The 21,788-nt window shown below is 40.6% G+C and overlaps 1 protein-coding gene across 2 annotated transcripts in view; it reads left to right on the top strand.

Annotated features, from left to right (window-relative positions):
- LOC141092004 (protein transport protein Sec23A) overlaps nucleotides 1–21,196 on the top strand; it is a 229,991-nt gene extending 208,795 nt beyond the window's left edge. For both annotated transcript variants that reach the window (XM_073577859.1, XM_073577858.1), the window contains 4 exons: nucleotides 5,710–5,796; nucleotides 5,918–6,073; nucleotides 15,074–15,139; nucleotides 21,016–21,196. In XM_073577859.1, coding sequence (XP_073433960.1) covers nucleotides 5,710–5,796; nucleotides 5,918–6,073; nucleotides 15,074–15,139; nucleotides 21,016–21,105 — 399 coding nt within the window. In that variant the 3' untranslated portion in view covers nucleotides 21,106–21,196. The remainder of the gene's footprint in view (nucleotides 1–5,709; nucleotides 5,797–5,917; nucleotides 6,074–15,073; nucleotides 15,140–21,015) is intronic.
- Nucleotides 21,197–21,788: the final 592 nt, after the last annotated feature.

Below are 21,788 nucleotides of genomic sequence, written 5' to 3'. Positions count from 1 at the left end.
TTGCCCTCCTTTGTACTTAATCTAGTTCCATTATATCCTTCCTGAGCACAGGTGCCCAAAACTGTACACAGTACTTCATGTGCGGTCTAACCAGGGATTTGTACAGAGGCAGTATAGTGCTCTCATCATGTGTATCCAGACCTCTTTTAATGCACCCCATGATCCTGTTTGCCTTGGCAGCCGCTGCCTGGCACTGGCTGCTCCAGGTAAGTTTATCATAAACTAGGTCCCCAAGTCAATCTCCATGTCAGATTTACCCAGTGGTTTCCCCTTCAGTGTGTAATGGTGATATTGATTCCTTCTTCCTATATGTATAACCTTACATTTAGCAATGTTAAACCGCATCTGCCACCTTTCAGCCCAAGTTTCCAACTTATCCAGATCCATCTGTATCAGAATACTATCTTCTCTTGTATTGACTGCATTACATAGTTTTGTATCATCTGCAATTATCAATATTTTACTGTGTAAACCTTCTACCAGATCGTTAATAAATATGTTGAAGAGAATAGGTCCCAACACCGACGCCTGCGGTACCCCACTGGTCACAGCGACTCAGTTAGAGAATATACCATTTATAACCACCCTCTGTTTTCTATCACTAAGCCATTTACTTACCTATTTAGGGACATTTTCCCTCAGACACAGCATTCTCATTTTGTGTATCATCCTTTTGTGTGGCATGGTATTAAACGCTTTGGAAAAATCAAGATATACCACGTCCAATGACTCACCTTGGTCCAGTCTATAGCTTACCTCTTCATAAAAGCTAATTATATTGGTTTGACAGGAGTGATTCCTCAAAAACCCATGTTGATATGGAGTTAAACAGTTATTCTCATTGATATAATCCAGAATAACATCCCTCAGAAACCCTTCAAATATTTTAAATATTTTACCAACAATAGAGTTTAGACTTACTGGCCTATAATTTCCAGGTTCACTTTTAGAGCCCTTTTTGAATATTGGTACCACATTTGCTATGCGCCAGTCCTGTGGAACATACCCCGTCACTATAAAGTCCCTAAATATAAAAAATAATGGTTTGTCTATTACATTACTTAGTTCTCTTAGTACTTGTGGGTGTATGCCATCCGGACCCGCAGATTTATCTATTTTAATCTTATTTAGCCAGTTTCGCACCTCTTCTTGGGTTACATTGGTGACCCTCAATATAGGGTTTTCTTTGTCTCTCAGCATTTGACCTAGCATTTTGTTTTCCACCGTGAATACCGTGGAGAAGAAGGTGTTTTATACCGGTATTAGCTTTTTTCTCGTCATCTACAACTATTCTTTCCTCACAATTTTTAAAGGGGCCTACACTTTCACTTTTGATTCTTTTACTATTGATATAGTTGAAAAACAGTTTGGGATTAGTTTTACTAGCAATGTGCTTCACTGTTCCGTTTTAGCAGCTTTAATTAGTTTTTTAGATTTTTCTCCCTATAGTTTTTTTTTATAGCTTCAACGGTGCCATCCTGCTTTAGTAGTTTAATTGCTTTATTTTTAATGTTAATTGCCCCTCTTACTTCTTTGTTTAGTCACATTGGGATTTTCCTATTTCTTGTCCTTTTATTCCCACAAGATATAAACTGCTTACAGTGTCTATTTAGGACTACAAATAGGCCCGATGCTATTGCATCGGGAGTGCGGCTCACCTCCCGCCGCAGGGAGGTCAGCGGCGACGCAGCCGGGAGATGAGCGGCACTAGCCGCTCATCTCCCGGCTGCTCGCATCGGAACTACGCCCCACCGGCTGAGCCAATGAGCGGTGCTGCGTGGGATTTGAATCCCTCGCCAAAGCCATGCGGCACCACTCATTGGCTGAGCGCCCCTGGCGCTCAGCCAATGAGCAGCGCAAGATTCAAATCCCCCGCCGGCTGAGCCAATAAGTGGTGCCGCGCATGATATGAATCCTCAGCCGGCGGCAGCTCAGACAATATGAATCCCGGCTTCCATATCGGAATACCCATAACTTGTGCGTTCCAATATGGCGGTCAGCGTAGTTCCGATGCAAGCAGCCGGGAGATGAGCGTCTGTTTGTGCCGCTCATCTCCCGGCAGCGTCGCCGCTGACCTGTCTGCGGCAGGAGATGAGCCGCGGCTACCATCAGGAGATGAGCGGCGCTAGTGTCCGGCAATTGTGCCGCTATCCCACAATCTACCACGGCCGGAAGGCGGCCTCGGTGGATTGTGCGATAGCGACACAATCGCCGGAAGCTGTGACAGAGCCGATTGGCAATTATATATTAGATGAGATGTTCTTAAACATTTCTCATTTATTATCTGTATTCTTACTTCTGAGGACATTGTCCCAGTCAACCAGATTAAGAGCACCTCTAAGCTGGTCAAACTTTGCCTTCCTAAAGTTGAGTGTTTTTGTGACTCCCTGAAAAGTCACCCTAGTGAAAGACAAGTGAAACTGTACAATATTGTGACAAAGTGTGATATGGCAGGTTGTCTAACTTTTTACAACTGAAAAATTATAATTTTTTTTATGTGCCTTAGGTCTGTAGAGAGGTTCATATCACCACCACAAAATGACTGCGTGGCCCGTGGGATACAGAAGGCTGTTTCATATTTAGCAACAGATAAAACTTTTTTTATGTGCCTTAGGTCTGCTGACAGTTTTATTTCACCACAGCACTAAATTACAAGGTGGGATACAGCAGGCTGTTTAATATTTTTTCACTAGCTACATGTGACTTACTGTAGAATGCTATACTCGTGCATCAATCACAATAGAAGCAGAGCTCAACCAATGCCCTGCTGGCTTTCTTTCTGCACCTCAGTATGGCCAAAAAAAGAAAAAAGTGCTGGAAGGTATATTTAACAGCCACACTGGACACTAGCTACCTACAGTATCTGACTGATATGCAGCCACCTAACTAACTAGCTAAAATGCGGGATACAGCAGGTTTTTTCACATTTAGCTACTGAAAAACTATTACCGTACTTAGAATGCTATATTTGTGCATGGAGCACAATAGAAGCAGTGCACAACACACTTGTATGACATGTGCCCTGCTGGCTTTGTTTGTGAATCTCAGTAATGCCCCCCCCCCTCCCCCCAAAAAAAAAAAAAAATTCCGGAAGGTAAGCTTTACAGCCGCACTGGACACTAGCTAGCTACACTATCTGACTGATGTACAGCCGCCTAACTAACTAGCTGAATTCTTGCTGTTAACAGAGGCAGCGTCAGGAGCAGCCTCTCTGCGCTGTTAGTGTCAAAATGGCGATAAAACAAGATGTCCGCTATTTATATGGAGAGGTACATGTGATTTCCGCAGCCAATGATGCAAGTTGTTGTGTCAGGACATTGTGGGTGTTCCCTGCTCCCTGATTGGCTAGCCACAATGTGCACACATAAAGTTAGGGGAAAAAAAACTGACTGCTGTGCTGTGCTTACAAGAACGCCGCGCATCTGAGCTCTGCAAACCCCTTCTCCTCATCAAACAAGTGCCACAAACGCTCATGATACACCACCATTATCGTTGCTAAAGTGCTGAAAATATTTTTGTGGCAACACCAATATTTTCCCGCACTTTCGCTGAATGTTACCGATTTTTATTGATTTTGTAAAATTTTGCTCAGGTTTCCAATCACGAATCCGAATGTGCCATATTCGTGCCGAATTTATGTTTGGCGATCGTTTTCCAGACAAATTCGCTCATCACTACTAATGAGTACAAGCATATGCACACTCCACCCACCCAACCTGACAGACAATTGCAGCTTGTACTGAGCAGTGTTAGATTTCACCAGCACAGGGTGGACACTGTCAGCCAGGTTTAGTGGGCCGAGAATATATTACACTTTTATAAAAGTTTATGCACCCATTCTGGCATACGTCATTTTATTAGTTTTAAGCCAACCATTTAGTAATGTATGCAGTTTTGTATTATGAAGTCTGGTAATGGATTTGCTTATCAAGGGCTTACTGGGTGAGGTGGATTTTCGAAGCCCAAGTTCTGGGTGATCAGTTGGCAGATGAAGCAAGCAGGAAATACAGACAGGTATCAAAGATACTTTAAGCCACAGGCAGACAGGGGACATTCTGGAGAATGCAGTCAGGTAACAGAGGCCCTGGAAGACTGGGAACAAATACCAGAGGTTCTGGAAGTCGCAGGTAGACAGGAGACATCCTGGAGACAGGGAGCTGTGCACATACAAACTAAAATTCTGAATACCAAGACACAGGTGTGTTTCCTGATAGGCCTTATATAGGCCTAAGAAGTAAAACACATGGGAGCACACCAGGATACTCACAAAGCCCAATGTGGAGCACATGAAAGTTTAGCTGACCAGGTTGTAGGGAGAAGAGGCCACACCTGGGACAGGTGTGTAACACAGCTTTAAATCTGTGCATGTAGTGTAGTTTGTGCGTGTTAATATACTCACCTAAAGCTACCTTCTCCGGTTCTCCAGCACTGTTCCGCTTCTATTCTCAGTGATGTTATTGGTCTATAGACTTCGGATCGCACTGTGCTCTACGTGACCCAAAAGTGGCTTTTACATTGTAAGCCGATACTCCATAAGCGTCCTTTGTAAAAAGAAACTTCCGGCTCGCATTTAGAGATGGAATAAGCCTGAGATTCTGAAGTATCAGAACATCACTGAGAAAAGGAGCAGAAACAGATCTGGATACTGGCTTCTGGAGAAGGCAGCAATAGGTGAGTATATTAATACACTCACACTACATTATATTCACATACACACAGATTTAGTAAAAAAAAAACTTCACGAGAGTGCACATTTAATGTGAATATACTGTACAGGGTGGGCCATGTATATGGATACACCTAAATGAAATGGGAGGGGAAAAACTTCAAGATGGGAGGTGACCATGGCAGCCATTTTGAAGTCGGAGATTTTGTATCCTACTATATTTTTTCCAATGGGAAGAGGATCATGTGACACATCAAACTTATTGAGAATTTCACAAGAAAAACAATGGTGTGCTTGGCTTTAACATAACTTTATTCTTTCATGAGGTATTTACAAGTTTCAATATGTTTACAGCCATTGACATGTCGCAGAGGTTAACACGTGAGGAGCGGATAGAAATTGTGTTGATATCTAGTGAACTCAGTACCCAGGTTATTGCAGCAGATTTCAAAGCAAGACACCCTATGCAAGAAAACTGTCACCACTTCCATTTTATTTAGGTGTATCTATATAAAAGGCCCACCCAAAAAAGTTTGCCTCATCACTGAACATAATGTTCTGTGTAAACTGAGGGTCCTGTTCCAATTTTTGTTTTGCCCATTCTGCAAATTCAGTGCGCCGATCTGGGTCATCCTCGTTGAGATGCTGCAGCAGCTGGATGCCATTTGTGAATAGCTAATATCCGCCGAAGGGTTCGACTGTTACCAGATCATTCACAAGACATCAACACAATTTCTATCCGCCAAGCACACCATTGCTTTTCATGTGAAATTCTCAAAAAGTTTGATGTGTCACATGACCCTCTTCCCATAGGAAAAAGTAAAGTTGGATCCAAAATGGCCAACTTCAAAATAGCTGCCTTGATCACCACTCATCTTGAAAAGTTTTCCCCCTCCCATATACTAATGTGCCACAAACAGGAAGTTGATATCACCAACCATTCCCATTTTATTTAGGTGTATACATGGCCCACCCTGTATATGAAATGTATCAGGTTTCTTGAAAACTTATTAATGCAAATAAATAATTCATTGTTTTTACAGCCTGTATTGCTTGATAGCACTAGCATTCTACCAGATAGGATCCTGCTGATGGACACATTTTTCCAGATCCTTATTTATCATGGTGAGGTAAGTTTGATTCTCTCTCTCAAATGCATTAATTGAATATTTTTGCATTTATCAGTTTTGTGTTTAATTCATATTGTTAATATTTTAGTTAACTTCCTCTCATTGTCCTGGTTTCATCTAGACTATTGCACAGTGGAGGAAAGCAGGCTATCAAGATATGCCCGAATATGAGAATTTCAGACATTTGCTTCAGGCCCCTGTTGATGATGGACAGGAGATCCTTTGCTCTCGTTTCCCAATGCCTCGTTACATTGACACAGAACATGGAGGAAGCCAAGTAAGTGCTGATATAAAATATAAGGATTTAACAGGGAGAAATACACTAAAAGGAGTTCTTCGGGCGCATGATATTAATTACCATTAGCAGAAGGATGGGGGTCCAACTTAAGGCACTCCCACCAATCAGCTGTTGTAAGGTCAAGCCACAGCCAGATGTAGACATAGATAGGAGTTGACCATATCAGATCCACTCAATGTGTAGAGCCTGCTTTGAGGTTCTGAAGATAAATTCCTAGTCGTTGATAACAGCTGATTACTGGGGGTGCTGGAAAGTGGATCGCCATCATTCTGGTATTGATGACCTATTGATAGATGAGCAGTATCATATTCCCAGACAACTCCTTTAAGGATATACATTCATCTACGTTTTCATAAAATTGTAAAGGCAGTCACATTGCATGGGTAATTACGCCTAACTCTATACCAGGATCAGGCCGCTACTTTTTCATAGCCTACTTTTGATATAACTTTCATTACTGAAGCACAAATTAAAGTGAGGGGTTGTCATCACTTAGTGTGTCATCACTTAGTGTGCATTAAGGATATGTTCACAGAGACTTCAGTGTATTCCAGTGCACTTCATGATAGTGGTAAAATTTGTTCAATACGACTTGCATATAGTTGTGAAAATATCAGAAATCTGGTGAAAATGTTCAAACTTTAAACTTTTGTACCCTTAAACCAGAAAGTTATGTCCAATACAGCTTAGTAACCTGCTTGGTTAATGCAGATTCTATCTTTCGGAATTGTTTTTTTTTTGTAGCATGTAAAGATTCATTAAAATACAACTTTTAATAATAATATAATTTAAAATGTAAAAACCCTGGATACAGAATAATTAAATTCTGAAAGTGGGTATAGGAGCCATATTGATAATAGGTAGACCTATAAGTACTAATTATGCTAGGTATAGACACTCTTAGTCCAAACAGTAGCCACACTTTACTAACAATTACTTCACCTTAGCAGAAAAGTACCACAACCTAATAAGACAAACAGAAATAGAAGGTGTCGTTCATCATAGTGCATACAAGAGAGCAAAAAAGTGTCGTTCACACCCATTTCATCCATAGAGGATAGCCATATTGGACAGACTCATCTCAATATTCTGAAGCCATTGTTGGACCTATCCTCCCTGTGGTGCCCTCTGCGTATGCGTCTGCCCAGACAAGGGCAGTACCCAAGTATGGTCCTCAAAATATATAACCCAAAGAAAAAAAACACCTGACACGTTTATTTTCTCAGCCTCGAGATGTCATCAGGGGAGTATACTTGTTAGGGGGAATTCTGCACATATGAATTATGAGTTCCACATTGCTCACTATTTCATATAGCAGGAAGGTACCTCAGTGCTTCAAAGTGTTTAGTGCCAAAATGGCATAAGTAGAGAAAAGCGGAACCCACAGTGGTGGGTATTCCTTTAAGAGAGAAAAGAGTGTTGTCTTCTTGTAAAAAATGGGGTGAAGAGAGTTATGTCACACAAAATAGTCAATAAATAACATTTCCCACATGTCGACTTTACATCAGCACAATTTTTTAAACATCTTTTTTTTTGTTAGGAAGTTATGAGGGTTAAAAGTTGAATAGCAATTTCTCATTTCTCCAACAAATTTGCAAAACCATTTTTTTTAGGGAAAACATCACATTTGTAGTGACTTTGAAGCGCCTACGTGACAGAAAATATCCAATAGTGACACTATTCTAATAACTGCACCCCTCAAACTGCTCAAAACCACATCTAAGAAGTTTATCAACCCTTTAGGTGCTTCACAGGAATTAAAGCAATATGGAAGGAAAAAATAACATCTTCATTTTTCCCACGAAAATATTTATTTAGCCCAAAATTTTGCTTTTTTTGCAAGGTTAACAGGAGAAAGTGGACCATACAATTTGTAGGGAAATTTCTCCTTATGCCGATACCCCATATGTGGGGGAAAACTACTGTTTGGGTGCATGGCAGGGCTCAGAAGAAAGGAGCACCATTTGAATTTTGGACTACAAAATTGTCTAGAATAGAAAGCGGATACCATATCACGTTTGGAGGGCCACTGATGTGCCTAAACAGTGGAAACCCCCCCACAAGTGACCCCATTTTGGAAACTAATCACCTCAAGGAATTTATTTAGATGTGTGATGAACACCTTACACTCTCAAGTGCTTCATGGAATTTTACAACTTTGAATCGTGAAAATGAAGAAATACATAATTCCGAACAAAAATGTTGCTTTAGCCCCAAATTTTTGATTTTCACAAAAGAAACAGGATTAATTGGACCATACAATTTTGTTGTGTAATTTTTCCTAAGAAGGACAATGCCCCATATGTAGGGAAAAACGACAGGTCTCAGAAGGGGAGGAGCTCAATTTGAATTTTGGAGTTCCATTTTGGCTGGAATAGGTTTTGGACACTGTCACATTTTAAGAGCCACTGGCATGTTAAAACAGGAGAAACACCCAAAAATTAACTCATTTTAATAACTACACCTCTAGGGGTGAGTGAGCATTTTTAACCTTCAGATGATACACAGAAATGGATAACATTGGGCTGAGTAAATTAAAAATTACCATTTTTTCCATTAAAATATTGCTTTGTCTCCACGTTTTTAATTTTCATAAGGGGCAAAAGGAGAAAACAAATGGTACAGTTTGTTAGGCAATTTCTCCCGCGTACACCACTACCCCATATGGCTCAGAAGAGAAAGAGCACCATGTAGCCGTGCAGATTTTGCTGGAGTGGTTTGAGGGTAACATTTCACATTGGCAGAGCACCTGACATGCCAGAAAAGCGGACCCCTCATAAGTAAGCTCACTTTACAATCTACACCCACCAGTCATTTGGAGTGCAGTGAGCATGTTGACACCACATGTGCTTCACATAATTTTATTCGATTCGGTGGTGAAGAAAAAATAATTACATTTTTACCACCAAAATGTTGTTTTAGTTAAAAGTTTTTAATTTTTATAAGCGATAATAGTAAAAAATGAACCTCCTGAGTGCGCCAATACCCTAGATGTAATCAGGAAATACTTTTCAGGCACAGTGTCAAGCTCAGACTGGAGGGAACACCATATTATAGTGCAGATTTTACGGTTATGGTTTGCAGATGCCATTTTCCACCGGGGGAGTCCCTGAGGTGCCAGAACAGCAGATCCCCCCCCCATAAGTGACCCCATTTCACAAACTACATCTCTCAATTAATTCATCTATAGGTGCAGTGATCATATTGTCACCAAAAGTGGGTCGCAGAATTTTATACCATTGGACGGTGAAGAGCAAATAATTTACCACAAAAATGTTGTTTTAGACCCAGATTTTACATTTTCACACAGGAAAATGGGTAAAAATGGCAAAAAATTATCACATAATTTCTACTGAACGTGGCAATACCCCAGATGTGACTGTACTGTACTGCTTTGCCACACAGCGAGACTCTGTAAGGACGGAGCTCTATTTGCCTCCCGAAGAATACATTTTCATAAAATAATTTGAGGACTCCATATACAGAGCCCCTAAGAGCCAAAAGAAGCATATTCCCCAATCAAGTGACCCCATTTGGGAAATTTCACCCCTCTGGGAATTTATCTACAGGTGAAGTTACGATTTGTACACCATGGGTGTCATCCAGAAACAAGCAGCACTGGATATTGCTGAGTGAAAATTGAAAATCTGCCGTTGTAGTGCCCATACATTGTGCCCAGCTCGTACTTCTGGAGACATGCACTCGTAACATAAGCGGGCTCACATAGCTACAGAAATGCCATGGGGGGCGAGGAGCCAAAGTGCTTTTCCTGAGCCTTTTTTGCTACCAGTAACGTGGGAGCCCCCTGTATTTCTGATAACACGTGACGGACTTGAGTGGAGACTTGTTTTTTTGTGGATTGATTTGCAGCTTTTATTGGGAACATTTTACATAACATTTGATATCACATTTATCCGGCGCTCTATACTGAGTATTTACATAAGGGTTTCCATCTAAATCTCCATATGACATGATTCAGATGAACCCCCCGAGGGATCCATTCACTATAATGAGGCAGCAGAGTTAGTCTGGACTTCATCTGGCCTCTGTTCAGTTGTTTCCTTCTTTTCAGAAGTGCACAGAACTGTGAACAATTGAATGAGAGAGGGAGCCCCCTCCCTCTCTTAGCCTTCTAAATGCTGCAATTGTTATTGATCGCTGCATTTACGTGGTTAAACAGCCGGGGCCGGTGCGGACACTTCCTCCGGCTGTGACAGCCAGCACTTGGCTATCACTTAAGCAAGCTCTCAGTGGTGATTGGCAATTGCACTTTTACCAATACCACCATGTAAGTTAATGTCCAGATAGGTCATTTGGTTGTTGCAAAAATTAGCAAATTCATATGATTACGGCTTATATATTCTACAAACTAAATTCCATTTCTGACTCTCCGATATCTAGGAAAAGGTCGTCTAGGAAGCGACTATAGCACAAGATATAGGATGGAGACGAATAAGAGAGAGAAAGAGTTTAGGGTTAAATTTCCGGCAAAGGCAAGTCTTCCGGGCATGCGCAGTGTACAAATGCGGATCCGGCCAGCAAATAAACGTTTCATTGTCCGTCCTGTCATGTCAGCAGACGCCAAAATTTTGGCGGATCCGTAAAAAACGGATCCAACGGATGACCATCCGTCAAGATCCGCCAATAATGCATGTCAATGGGAAAAAAAACAGATCCGCAAATAAACGGATCCGTTTTTTTTTAAAAACGGCGGATTTTGACTGATGGAGACAAACAGATGTGTGAAAGAGGCTTTTAGGGTCATTGTCTTGTTGAAACATCCATGTCAAGGGCATATCCTCTTCAGCTTAAGGCAACGTGACCTCTTCAAGTATTTTAAAATGTGCAAACTGGTCCATAATCCCTGGAACTCAGTAAATAGGTCCAGCACCATAGTAAGAGAAACATGCCCATATTATGATGCTTGTACCACCATGCTTCACTGTCTTCAGAGAGCACTGTGGCTTGAATGCCGAGTTTTAGGGTCATCTGACGAACTGTCTGGGGCCCTTGGACCCAAAAAGAAGAATTTTACTTTCATCAGTCCATAAAATGTTTCTCCATTTCTCTTTAGGCTAGTTGATATGTTCTTTGGCAAATTGTATCCCCTTCAGTATATGTCTTTTTTACAGTGGGACTTTGCGGGGACTTCTGGCTAAGAGATTAGCTTCACACAGGTGTCTTCTAACTATCACAGTCCTCACAGGTGACTTAACTTAACTTGTCTTTAATCATCCTGGAGCTGATCATTAGCTGATCATTTGCCATTCTGGCTATTCTTCCATCCATTAGAATGGTAGTCTTCCGTTTTCTTCCACGTCTCTCTGGTTGGGCATTTCATTTTAAAGCACTGGAGATCATTTTAGCTGAACAGCCTATCATTGTCTGCACTTCTTTATAAGTTTTACCTTCTCCAATCAACTTTTTAATCAAAGTACACTGTTCTTCTGAACAATGTCTCAAATGATTCATATTTCTCAGGCTTTCAAGGGAAAATGCATGTACAACATGTCCTGGCTTCACCCTTAAATAAGGGCCACCTGATTCACACCTGTTTCTTCACAGAATGATTGACCTCACTAATTGAACTTCATACTATTATTTTGAACACCCTCCTTTCAATTACTTGTGCTAATACACAGACTCAAAAAACATGCAGATCATGAATGCGGAGTCTGGTGGTTTTCTTAGAATCTACGGCACCAACTGCTAAATTGTTTGGCATGTGGTAATATAATTTATACCAAAAACAGTGATTAATCCGATTAGCCAGATTGGACTGCTATTATTTTGAACACTACTGTAAGTTCACACCTGAAAATGAACATGCAGTATGGGGTGTACGGTTGCTAAAATAGACTCTTAAAAAGGTAATATGTGTTCTAAATAGGGGGACACAAAACGTAGAAAGTGCTGTTATGTACGGACCATCAATATTGATGAGAAACGCTGTATTACTCATGTGGGATGACGAGTGTTGCCTTGGCCCCGACGTGCGTTTTGCATGGTGGGCTTCCTCGTGGGGCTGTAAGCACTTTATGGTAGCACTATTTATGGCACTTTATGTATAGCAACAGTCCTGGTCTTCCACCTGTGCTTAACAATAGTATGAGGGCTATAGTCTGATGGACTTTTTTCCTTCATTCTGCAGGGAGACATCATGCTATGACATATTGATATATCATATACATTTCCTCATGACCCTAACCAGATCTAATTGGTAATATTTTCTGTCTATGAGGTAGTATTTGTTTGCCCTGTCTTCATCATGTCAATCCATCTTTTTGCTACGTGTTGTACTTATTTTTTGCTATATAAATGAGAACTTAATAAACTGTTGAATATTGACAAATGCATAACAATGTTTCTCATCTCAGCATTTATGCACATGTTCTGGGGCACCTAGCTCTAGTTTCTCTGTAGGATTCCAGACAGATATTGTAGTCTATGATAGGCTAGGGTTGGGAGAGATGACGCCAGCGACAAGGAGAAAAAGTAGGAGGTTCAATGATGTGTGTGAACATTTTGTGCGCTGCATGATGGTAGTGGATGGTTTTGCGTGATTGAGAAATGTCAATAGGGACTCAGTGTTGTACATAGGAGAGAGGAGGAGACAGGGACTGTGTACAAGATGTCAAAGGGAGGTAGACGTGAAGGGAAGCAGCAGCTAAAACATATATGTAGCAGAGAGATTTGGAAAATTGGATGATGTAGTGCAATTGAACGAGAAGCATGTTTGTTTGAATATCTGGCATAGCTTACCTGTCTCCTGCCCTGTCCACTTGCCATATTTAGCTGGCGACACACTTTAAAAATGTTTACACTTATGGACTTACAGTGATGGAAATAATTAATTATTAATTAATAATTTCATCCCTTGTTGATTTTGTAAGCTTGCCAACTGACAAAGACATGAACAGTTTATAATTTGAGAGATAGAATATCAAAAATAAAATCCAGAAAATCACATTGTATAAATTATATACATTTTTTTGCATTTTGCAGTGAGAAATAAGTATTTGATCCCTCTGGCAAACAAGAATTAATACTTGGTGGCAAAACCCTTGTTGGCAAGCACAGTAGTCAGTCGTTTTTTGTAGTTGATGATGAGGTTTTTCTCACATATCAGGAGGAATTTTGGTCCACTCCTCTTTGCAGATCATCTCTAAATCATTAAGATTTTGAGGTTGTCGCTTGGCATCTTGAAGCTTCAACTCCTTCCATAAGTTTTCTATGGGATTAAGGTCTGTGGACTGGCTAGACCACTCCATGAGCTTAATGTGCTTTTTTTGAGCCACTCCTTTGTTGCATTGGCTGTATGTTTTGGGTCATTGTCTTGCTGGAAGACCCAGCCATGACCCATTTTTAATGTCCTGGCGGAGGAAAGGAGGTTGTCACTCAGGATTTTACGGTACATGGCTCTATCCATTCTCCCATTGATGTGGTCAAGTAGTCCTGTGCCCTTAGCAGAGAAACACCCTCAAAACATAATGTTTCCACCTCCATGCTTGACAGTGGGGACGGTGTTCTTTGGGTCATAGGCAGCATTTCTCTTCCTCTAAACACGGCGAGTTGATTTAATGCCAAAGATCTCAATTTTTGTCTCGTCTGACCACATCACCTTATCCCAATCACTCACAGAATGATCCAGGTGTTCATTGGCAAACTTCAAACGGGCCTAAACATGTGCTTTCTTGATCAGGGGGGCCTTGCGGGCACTGCAGGGTTTTAAACCTTTACGGTGTAATGTGTTACCAATGGTTTTGGTGACCATGGTCCCTGCTGCTTTGAGATCATTAACAAGTTCCCCCCGTGTAGTTTTAGGCTGATCTCACATCTTCCTCATGATCAAGGATATCCCACGAGATGAGACTTTGCATGGTGCCCTGATCGATGTCGATTGACAGTCATTTTGTATTTTTTCCATTTTCTTACTATTGCACCAACAGTTGTCTCCTCACCCAGTGCCTTATGTATGGTTTTGTAGCCCATTCCAGCTTTGTACAGGTCTATGATCTTGTCCCTGACATCCTTATAAAGCTCTTTGGTCTTACCCATGTTGTAGAGGTTAGAGTCTGACTGATTAATTGAGTCTGTGGACAGGAGTCTTTCATAAAGGTGACTATGTAAGACAGCTGTCTTTATTACAGATAACAAGTTGATTAGGAGCGTCTAACTGGTCTGTAGGAGCCAGAACTCGTCCTCGTTGGTAGGTTATCAAATACTTATTTCTCACTGCAAAATGCAAATAAATTTATATGATTTATAAATTTGATTTTCTGGGTTTTATTTTTAATATTCTATCTCTCAATGTTAAAATTAACCTACCCTTAAACTGATAGACTGTTCATGTCTTTGTGAGTGGGCAAACTTACAAAATCAGCAAAGGATCAAACAATTATTTCCTTCACTGTAAGTCCATTGAGTTCAATGTATAGCCTAACATGTTGATCCAGAGGAAGGAAAAAACCCTATGAGGCAAATGCTATTAGCTACATATTAGGCAAAAATTCTTTCCTCAACTCCACATATGGTACAAGATTAATTTTGTTTTATGATCCTTGTGGATTGAATTAAAAAATGTTGACATTTGCGGAAGTCTGAGAATTACAGGAATTTTGATCCAAAGTTGACCTGCAGTGGTTTGAGCCACCTATTTATAATAAAAGTTTTATTGCCAACGATAAATCAATGTGTAGGTCAGTTTGGGGATAGTAAATGTCTAATTGAGTTAGGGAAAGAGGTCACAGATGAATAATATCTTGTGAATGGATAGCAATAAATGGCTATATTTGTTAGAATCATGTAGAACATGTAGGAACATGAAAGGAGCTAACAAGGTGAACATTTTCCTCCCTCCAGACTTCCCTGATTCCTAAAGATTTATATTGTTATTCGACCCATTTCACAGATATCTAAGGAAAAACATGATTTTTAAAAATTATATTGGACTTAATGTACTTTTGCTTTATTTTCCAGGCACGCTTTCTGCTTTCAAAAGTGAATCCTTCCCAGACTCATAGTAATATGTATGGATGGGGACAGGTCAGTATTTATGCAGATTTGTGCTTTTTTTATGTGTTCAGGGAATAATATTTCAGTGTATTAAAGGGAAACTGTTAGATGATACGTGCTGCCCAACGCATCAGCAGCATGAGTCCGAGAACAGCTACTACAAACATATGTTTTACGTAGTAGAAAGCGTGGTCAAGGATGAGGGGATTAGTCCAAGAGGCATGTCCCCTTTGGCTTCTCCAGGCTGGATTGACAGGTTTTATCTGATGTATATAAGGTACTGTCACACTTAGCGATGTACCAGCGATATGACCCGGTCAGGATCGCTGGTACATCGCTAAGTGGTCGCCAGTGAGCTGCCACATAGGAAGATCTCACTAGCGACATCGCTGGGGACGGGGGTCGCTACTTACCTGTCACACCAGGCGATCCTGCGTCCTCCCGCCCGGCTCCACGCGTCGCTCGTCCTCACAGCAGGAAGCTGACGACGAGAAACAGTCCAGCCTGTTCTCGCGCAATCAGCGATAACCAGCGGGGGAGCGGGTCGTAGGTAAGTATCAGACATAGCGATATCGCTAGCAATATCGCTATAACGTCACAAGTTATAGCGATATTGCTAGCGATATCTCTTAGTGTGACATGCCCTTAAGGGGCAGAATCCTGTCAGTCTTGTAAGGTAGGCGGTTTTAGCAGCATGAATCAGCTGACACGTTCCTTTTCAAGGTTATTTTCACAAGACATTTATGGCATATCCACAGGATCTTCAACTATCTCTTTAATGGAAACCCTCCCCTTCGTGCCTGGCAGGGCAGCTCATGAAGAGATGTCGGCACATGTTGAGCTTGCTTGTGGATATGCTATAAGGCTTGAGTAGATGGAGACTTTGCCCACTACACAGGTCTTATGGCCAAATTTCGCATTGTGCAGCTACTACATTGCAACTTAATGCAGATGTACCATCCATGACTAACAAGTCACAAAAAGTCCAACTGGTTCTTACTATTTGCTGCTTGCTTGTTACAGTACTCTTGTCCCGGTTACAACCACACTCACCTGCGTGATTCTGCACCGCAGCAGTTGCACAGAGCTATCTTTGGCCGCTCAATCTGTGTCATGAAATAAAACTCTGTCTAGCCACAGCTTTACTGTCTAAGGCCTCCTTCACACGACCATTTTTCATGTCCGTATGCAGTATGTTTTTTAAGGGCCACAAATACGGACACATGCGCACCCATTGTATTCAATGGTGGTGCGCACATGTCCTCTTTTTCACACAGACCGTGTGTCCGTGTGATAAACCCACAGACGGGTCAATTTCTTTTGCACAGCACGGACAAAAAGCGTGCTGCACACATACACACTGATGACACATGATTTCTATGTGTCATCAGTGTGACACATACGAACGCCTGGAAAGAAGTGGTACTGTTCACGCTGTTCCTAGGTACCGGCTGCTGAAGGCAGCTCTCATCATTGTTGGCCCGCAGCAGCTGTGTAAAATAAAAAATAAAAAAAACGGTGTGGGTGTAATTTTTTTCTGGGGTCCGCCGTAAATTCACCAGTAAAGGCTAAGCCAACAGCTGTGAGCTGTTATTAATAACCTGGGTTCCATTTGGGATATTGCCCCTTTTTCTAGTTGTGGCCTTTCCCTGTGCTGGTTATGAAAATTGAGCAGGAACCCGTGACTTTTTTAAATTTAATTCTTTATTTTACACAGGAGTTACAGAGCTGCTGCAAAATACAACCCCATCATCGTCTCCTGGTCACGCTGATCTCAGCACGAGCAGGAGACAGTGATGAGGCCTGAATTCAGCAGCCGCCGCTTGGGGTCAGCATGAACTGTACATGTCACACTGACATACAGATGGCATATGGATGTAACACACATACAGCAAACACAGATACACAGATGTCACATACGTACACACAGACATGAACCACTGATCTCTCCAGTACTGTTTTTTCCTGTACAGGAGCCACCAGGATGTGTGAAGGAAGGTGAAAGTACCTCTGTAAATAATGTTACATACAGGTGCTTCTCACAAAATTAAGAATATCATTAAATTGATAATTTATTTCAGTTCTTCAATACAAAAAGTGAAACTCATATATTGCATAGAGTCATTACAAACAGAGTGATCTATTTCAAGTGTATATTTCTGTTAATGTTGATGATTATGGCTTACAGCCAATGAAAACCCCAAAGTCATTATCTCAGTAAATTGGAATACTTTATAACACCCGCTTGAAAAATTATTTTAAAATCCGAAATGTTGGCCTACTGAAATGTATGTTCAGTAAATGCACTCAATACTTGGTGCAATACTTGCGAATCTCCACCAAATTTTTGAATGTCCTTTTCTTAATCCTCTCAAGGCTGTGGTTATCCCGTTGCTTGTGCACCTTTTTCTACCACATTTTTTCCTTCCGCTCAACTCTCCATTAATCTGCTTGGATACAGCACTCTGTTAACAGCCAGCTTCTTTAGCAATCACCTTTTGTAGCTTATCCTCCATGTGGAGTGTGTCAATGACTGCCTTCTGTCAAGTCAGCAGTCTTCCCCATGATTGTGGAGCCTACTGAAACAGACTCAGAGACCTTTTTAACCACTTAGGAAGCCTTTGCAGGTGTTTTTTTGTTAATTATTGTCATTTACTGAGATAATGACTCTTGGGTTTTCATTGGCTGTAAGCCATGATCATCAACAGTAACCGAAATAAACACTTGAAATAGATCACTCTGTTTGTAATGACTCTATATAATATATGAGTTTCAGTTTTGAATTGAAGAACTGAAATAAATTTAATTTTTGATGATATTCTAATTTTGTGAGAAGCACCTGTATAGTAGAATTCCTACAAAAATGAGTAAAGTCAAATAAATACTATGTTTGTAATTGTTTTTTTTATTATCTTTTTTTTTACATTTAAAGAGTAATAGCTAAGCTTTAGTTAAAGAAGCATTCCCATCAAAATTTTCATCCTCTTAACCCCTTTCCGACATCAGGCATAATAGTATGCTGATATCAGACTCCCCCTCTTTGTTGCAGGCTCCGGCACTGAGCACACACCTTTCCGGGCACATGACAGCTAATCCACCCGTGGCTGTTAACTAGTTAGATGCCGCTGTCAATCTCTGACAGCGGCATTTAACTCTTGCTTTCCGGAAGCGCATCGGAAATTCCACCCATCGTTGACCCTGTCACCGATGGTTTGGCATGACTGCCAGAGGTCTCTAGCAGACCTCTATGGTTGTCATTGCTGGATTGCTAGAAAAAAAAGTTTTTAAAAATATTAAAAAATAAAAAAAATAAAAGTTCAAATCACTCCCCATTCGCCCCATTCAAAATAAAACAATAACAAAATCAAATATACACATATTTGATATCGCCACGTTCAGAATTGCCCAATCTATCAAAATAAATGAGAAAAAACCCGATCGCTAAACGACGTAATGAGAAGAAAAGTAAAAAACACCAGAATTAAGTTTTTTTGGTCGCCACAACATTGCATTAAAAAGCAATATCGGGCAATCAAAAGATCGCATGTACACCAAAATGGTATCAATAAAAATGTCAGCTTGGCACGCTAAAAAAAGGCCTCAACCAACACAAGATCACGAGAAATGGAGACGCTATGGGTATCGGAAAATGGTGCAATTTTTTTTTTTTTTATAAACGTTAGAATTTTTTTTCACTATTTAAATAAACAAGAAGCTATACATGTTTACAACTGTGGAATTGCACTTTTTTTCCTATTTCACCACACTTGGAATTTTTTTCCTGTTTTCGAGTACACGATATGTTAAAACCAATGGTGTTGATCAAAAGTACAACTCGGCCTCCAAAAAAACTAGCCCTCACATGCCCATATTGACCGAAAAATAAAAAAAGTTATGGCTCTGGGAAGAAGGGGAGCAAAAAACGAAAATGCAAAAACAAAAATACCCCGGTCACTAATTCTTCTCTTTTCTCTGCTCTATGTAGAAACAGGAAGTATCTTGTCCCTGCATTTATCATCCCCGTCTTAACCTCCAGGGACATTTGCAGCGACTCATGATTCATACAGGGAAAATTGACCTCCTGTTTCTACCTTAAAAGGATTCAGCTAGTCTGTTTTTAATCCCATGATGTTATAGACCTTATCGAACAGATATTCAATGGGTAGAAAGGCAGAATGATCAAGTGTAAGTGCACAGTTCTATATAATATGATGACGGCAATATATTGAGAGGATAAAACCTTTGAAGGGAGGAGTGTTTTTTTTAATAAAGCTTAATATCTAACTGCCATTTCAGTAAAACTTTCGGTGGCACATCTGTTTTTGCTTCTGTCTGTTTCTATCTCGTCCCTACTCCTTCATAGTAATCAAATTATGGAAAAATAAAATGACGGTTACCCCTTAAATAAAGGTTAGATAAGGTAAAAAGGTTGTCAGGGATATAAACATTGGTGACTTACCCTTATAACAGTGATCATTGTGGTGCTGCACCCATGCCTATTAAAGGGAATCTGTCACCCCTTTTTTTAGATATCATATAATGATATAATTCAATTGTGTGTCACATAAGGATTCTCTTAGTACTTTTGCTTCCCTCTGACCCCGCACCTTTCATGCATAAATTTACCTTTTTTATATCGGTTCAGATGTATGTAAACTGCCACGATCTGGTCCGCTGGGCGGGGCTTATTCACCTACTCCCCCCTCTCTGTCTTGCTCTACACAAGAAGAAATGCGTAGAACAAGACAGGGAGGGGGGAGCAGGTGAATAAGCCCCGCCCAGCGGACTGGACAGCGGTAGTTTACATACATCTGAACCGATATAAAAAAGGTATTTATGCATGAAAGGTGCGGGGTCAGGGGGAAGCAAAAGTACTAAGAGAATCCTTATGTGACACACAATTGAACGATATCATTATATGATATCTCAAAAAGGGGTGACAGATTCCCTTTAAAGGCTTTATCAGAGACACAGAGCACACATTGACTGCTCCTGATGGCAATTCAGCTCCTCAACAGAACCATTTTTTCCTCTTACGCTCTGTTGATGGGTCATGACTGATGATGTCATACTTGTTCCCTGCAATTAGTCACCGGGGAGACGGCTGTCAATCAGCATGATGTTGACTGTCACACCCTGTCAACAGAGCAGAGTGAAAGAGAACCTGCTGCTCTGTCAACGTGACATCAGGGGAACCTGCTGGTAGAGATCAGTGCTAGGCACCAGATGCAGTTAAGTAGCACCTACCTGCCTGTGAATTTTTAGGCCCATAGTAAAAAAAAAAAATAAATGTTTAATTAAACCTTTAACTGTACTCCTTTAGAATCAGTTGGGGTCGCACGTGCAGTACCTGACTGAGGCCACTATTCCGTTTGACAGAACTGTTCTGTGCAGCTCCACAACTGAGCAGTACCAGGCACTGCCAACATTGGGAACAGCGTGGTGCCGTGACATGGATGACCTATTATAAGAGTAGGCCATCATTGTTAAAGTCACAGACAACCCCTTTAAGGTTAAAACAGTTTTCTGGGCTTAAGAAAAATTGAGAGAGATTTCCTGAATCGTTCAAAGTTCATTTACAGTACATTTTCAATGCCAATAGTCGAACATTTGGTCTATTGAGAGAAACAGATGAGAATTTAATCAGCTTGTGGCTGCAAGTGTACGATTTGTGTGATCAGCCATTTGGGTAAGAATAGATGCCAGTCCTGACTTTCTGCAATCTACAGTCACCCAGTGACTAAAGAAATTTCTCTTGAGCTCGGAAAATGGCACTAAGCTTCAGTTCAGTTAAGTAAAAAATATTTTTTAAATGTATAATACATGCTACATGTATTTATTTCTAGCAATACAGTATATGGATGCTTTTTAGAAAATTATATATTCACAAATAAATTTCGTTGCAGGAAACTGGGGCTCCTATTCTCACAGATGATGTTAGCTTGCAAGTTTTTATGGACCATCTGAAGAAATTAGCGGTTTCCAGTGCAGCCTAGATGTTTAAAAGGACATTATGGAGCAATCTTTGTTGGAACACTCTTGCAGTAGATTGGCTAATGATACATTTTAATACATCTTTATACATGATATTCCTTTAGATATCTTATTATTGCATGATTCAGCCTTTAAATCAGAAAACTGTTTTCCCCACAGTATGATCTGGTAAAGCGACTAATTAACAAATCTAAAAGATATTTTTGCAATGCCAAAAAAAGGAATCAAGTATACTATACTTTAGAGCAGTGGTTCCTAAACTCCAGTCCTTGCGGACCCCAACAGGTCATGTTTTCAGGATTTCCTTAGTATTTCACAGGTGATGGAAGTATCATCAAGGCATCAGGAATTCTCTCACATGTGTAGTAACATGATGGAAATCCTGAAAACTTGACCTGTTGGGGTCCGCGAGGACTGGAGTTTGGGAACCACTGCTTTAGAGCATACCATTGTGCTGGTGCAGAAGAAAGACGGGTCCCTGAGGTTCTGTGTGGACTAACATAGTAACATAGTTAGGCTGAAAGAAGACATTAGTCCATCCAGTTCAGCCTATAAAATTCTGTCAGAATAAATCCCCAGATCTACGTCCTTCTTAAGAACCTAATAACTGTAAGATACAATATTGTTACGCTCCAGGAAGACATCCAGGTCTCTCTTGAACCCTTCGACTGAGTTTGCCATCACC

The sequence above is a fragment of the Dendrobates tinctorius genome, unplaced genomic scaffold (genome assembly GCF_039654945.1).
Source record: "Dendrobates tinctorius isolate UK_male_01 unplaced genomic scaffold, ASM3965494v1 ptg000057l, whole genome shotgun sequence".
Lineage (NCBI taxonomy): Eukaryota > Metazoa > Chordata > Amphibia > Anura > Dendrobatidae > Dendrobates > Dendrobates tinctorius.
The sequence above is the reverse complement of the archived record's forward strand: the minus strand, read 5'-3'. Positions and strand labels throughout refer to the sequence as shown.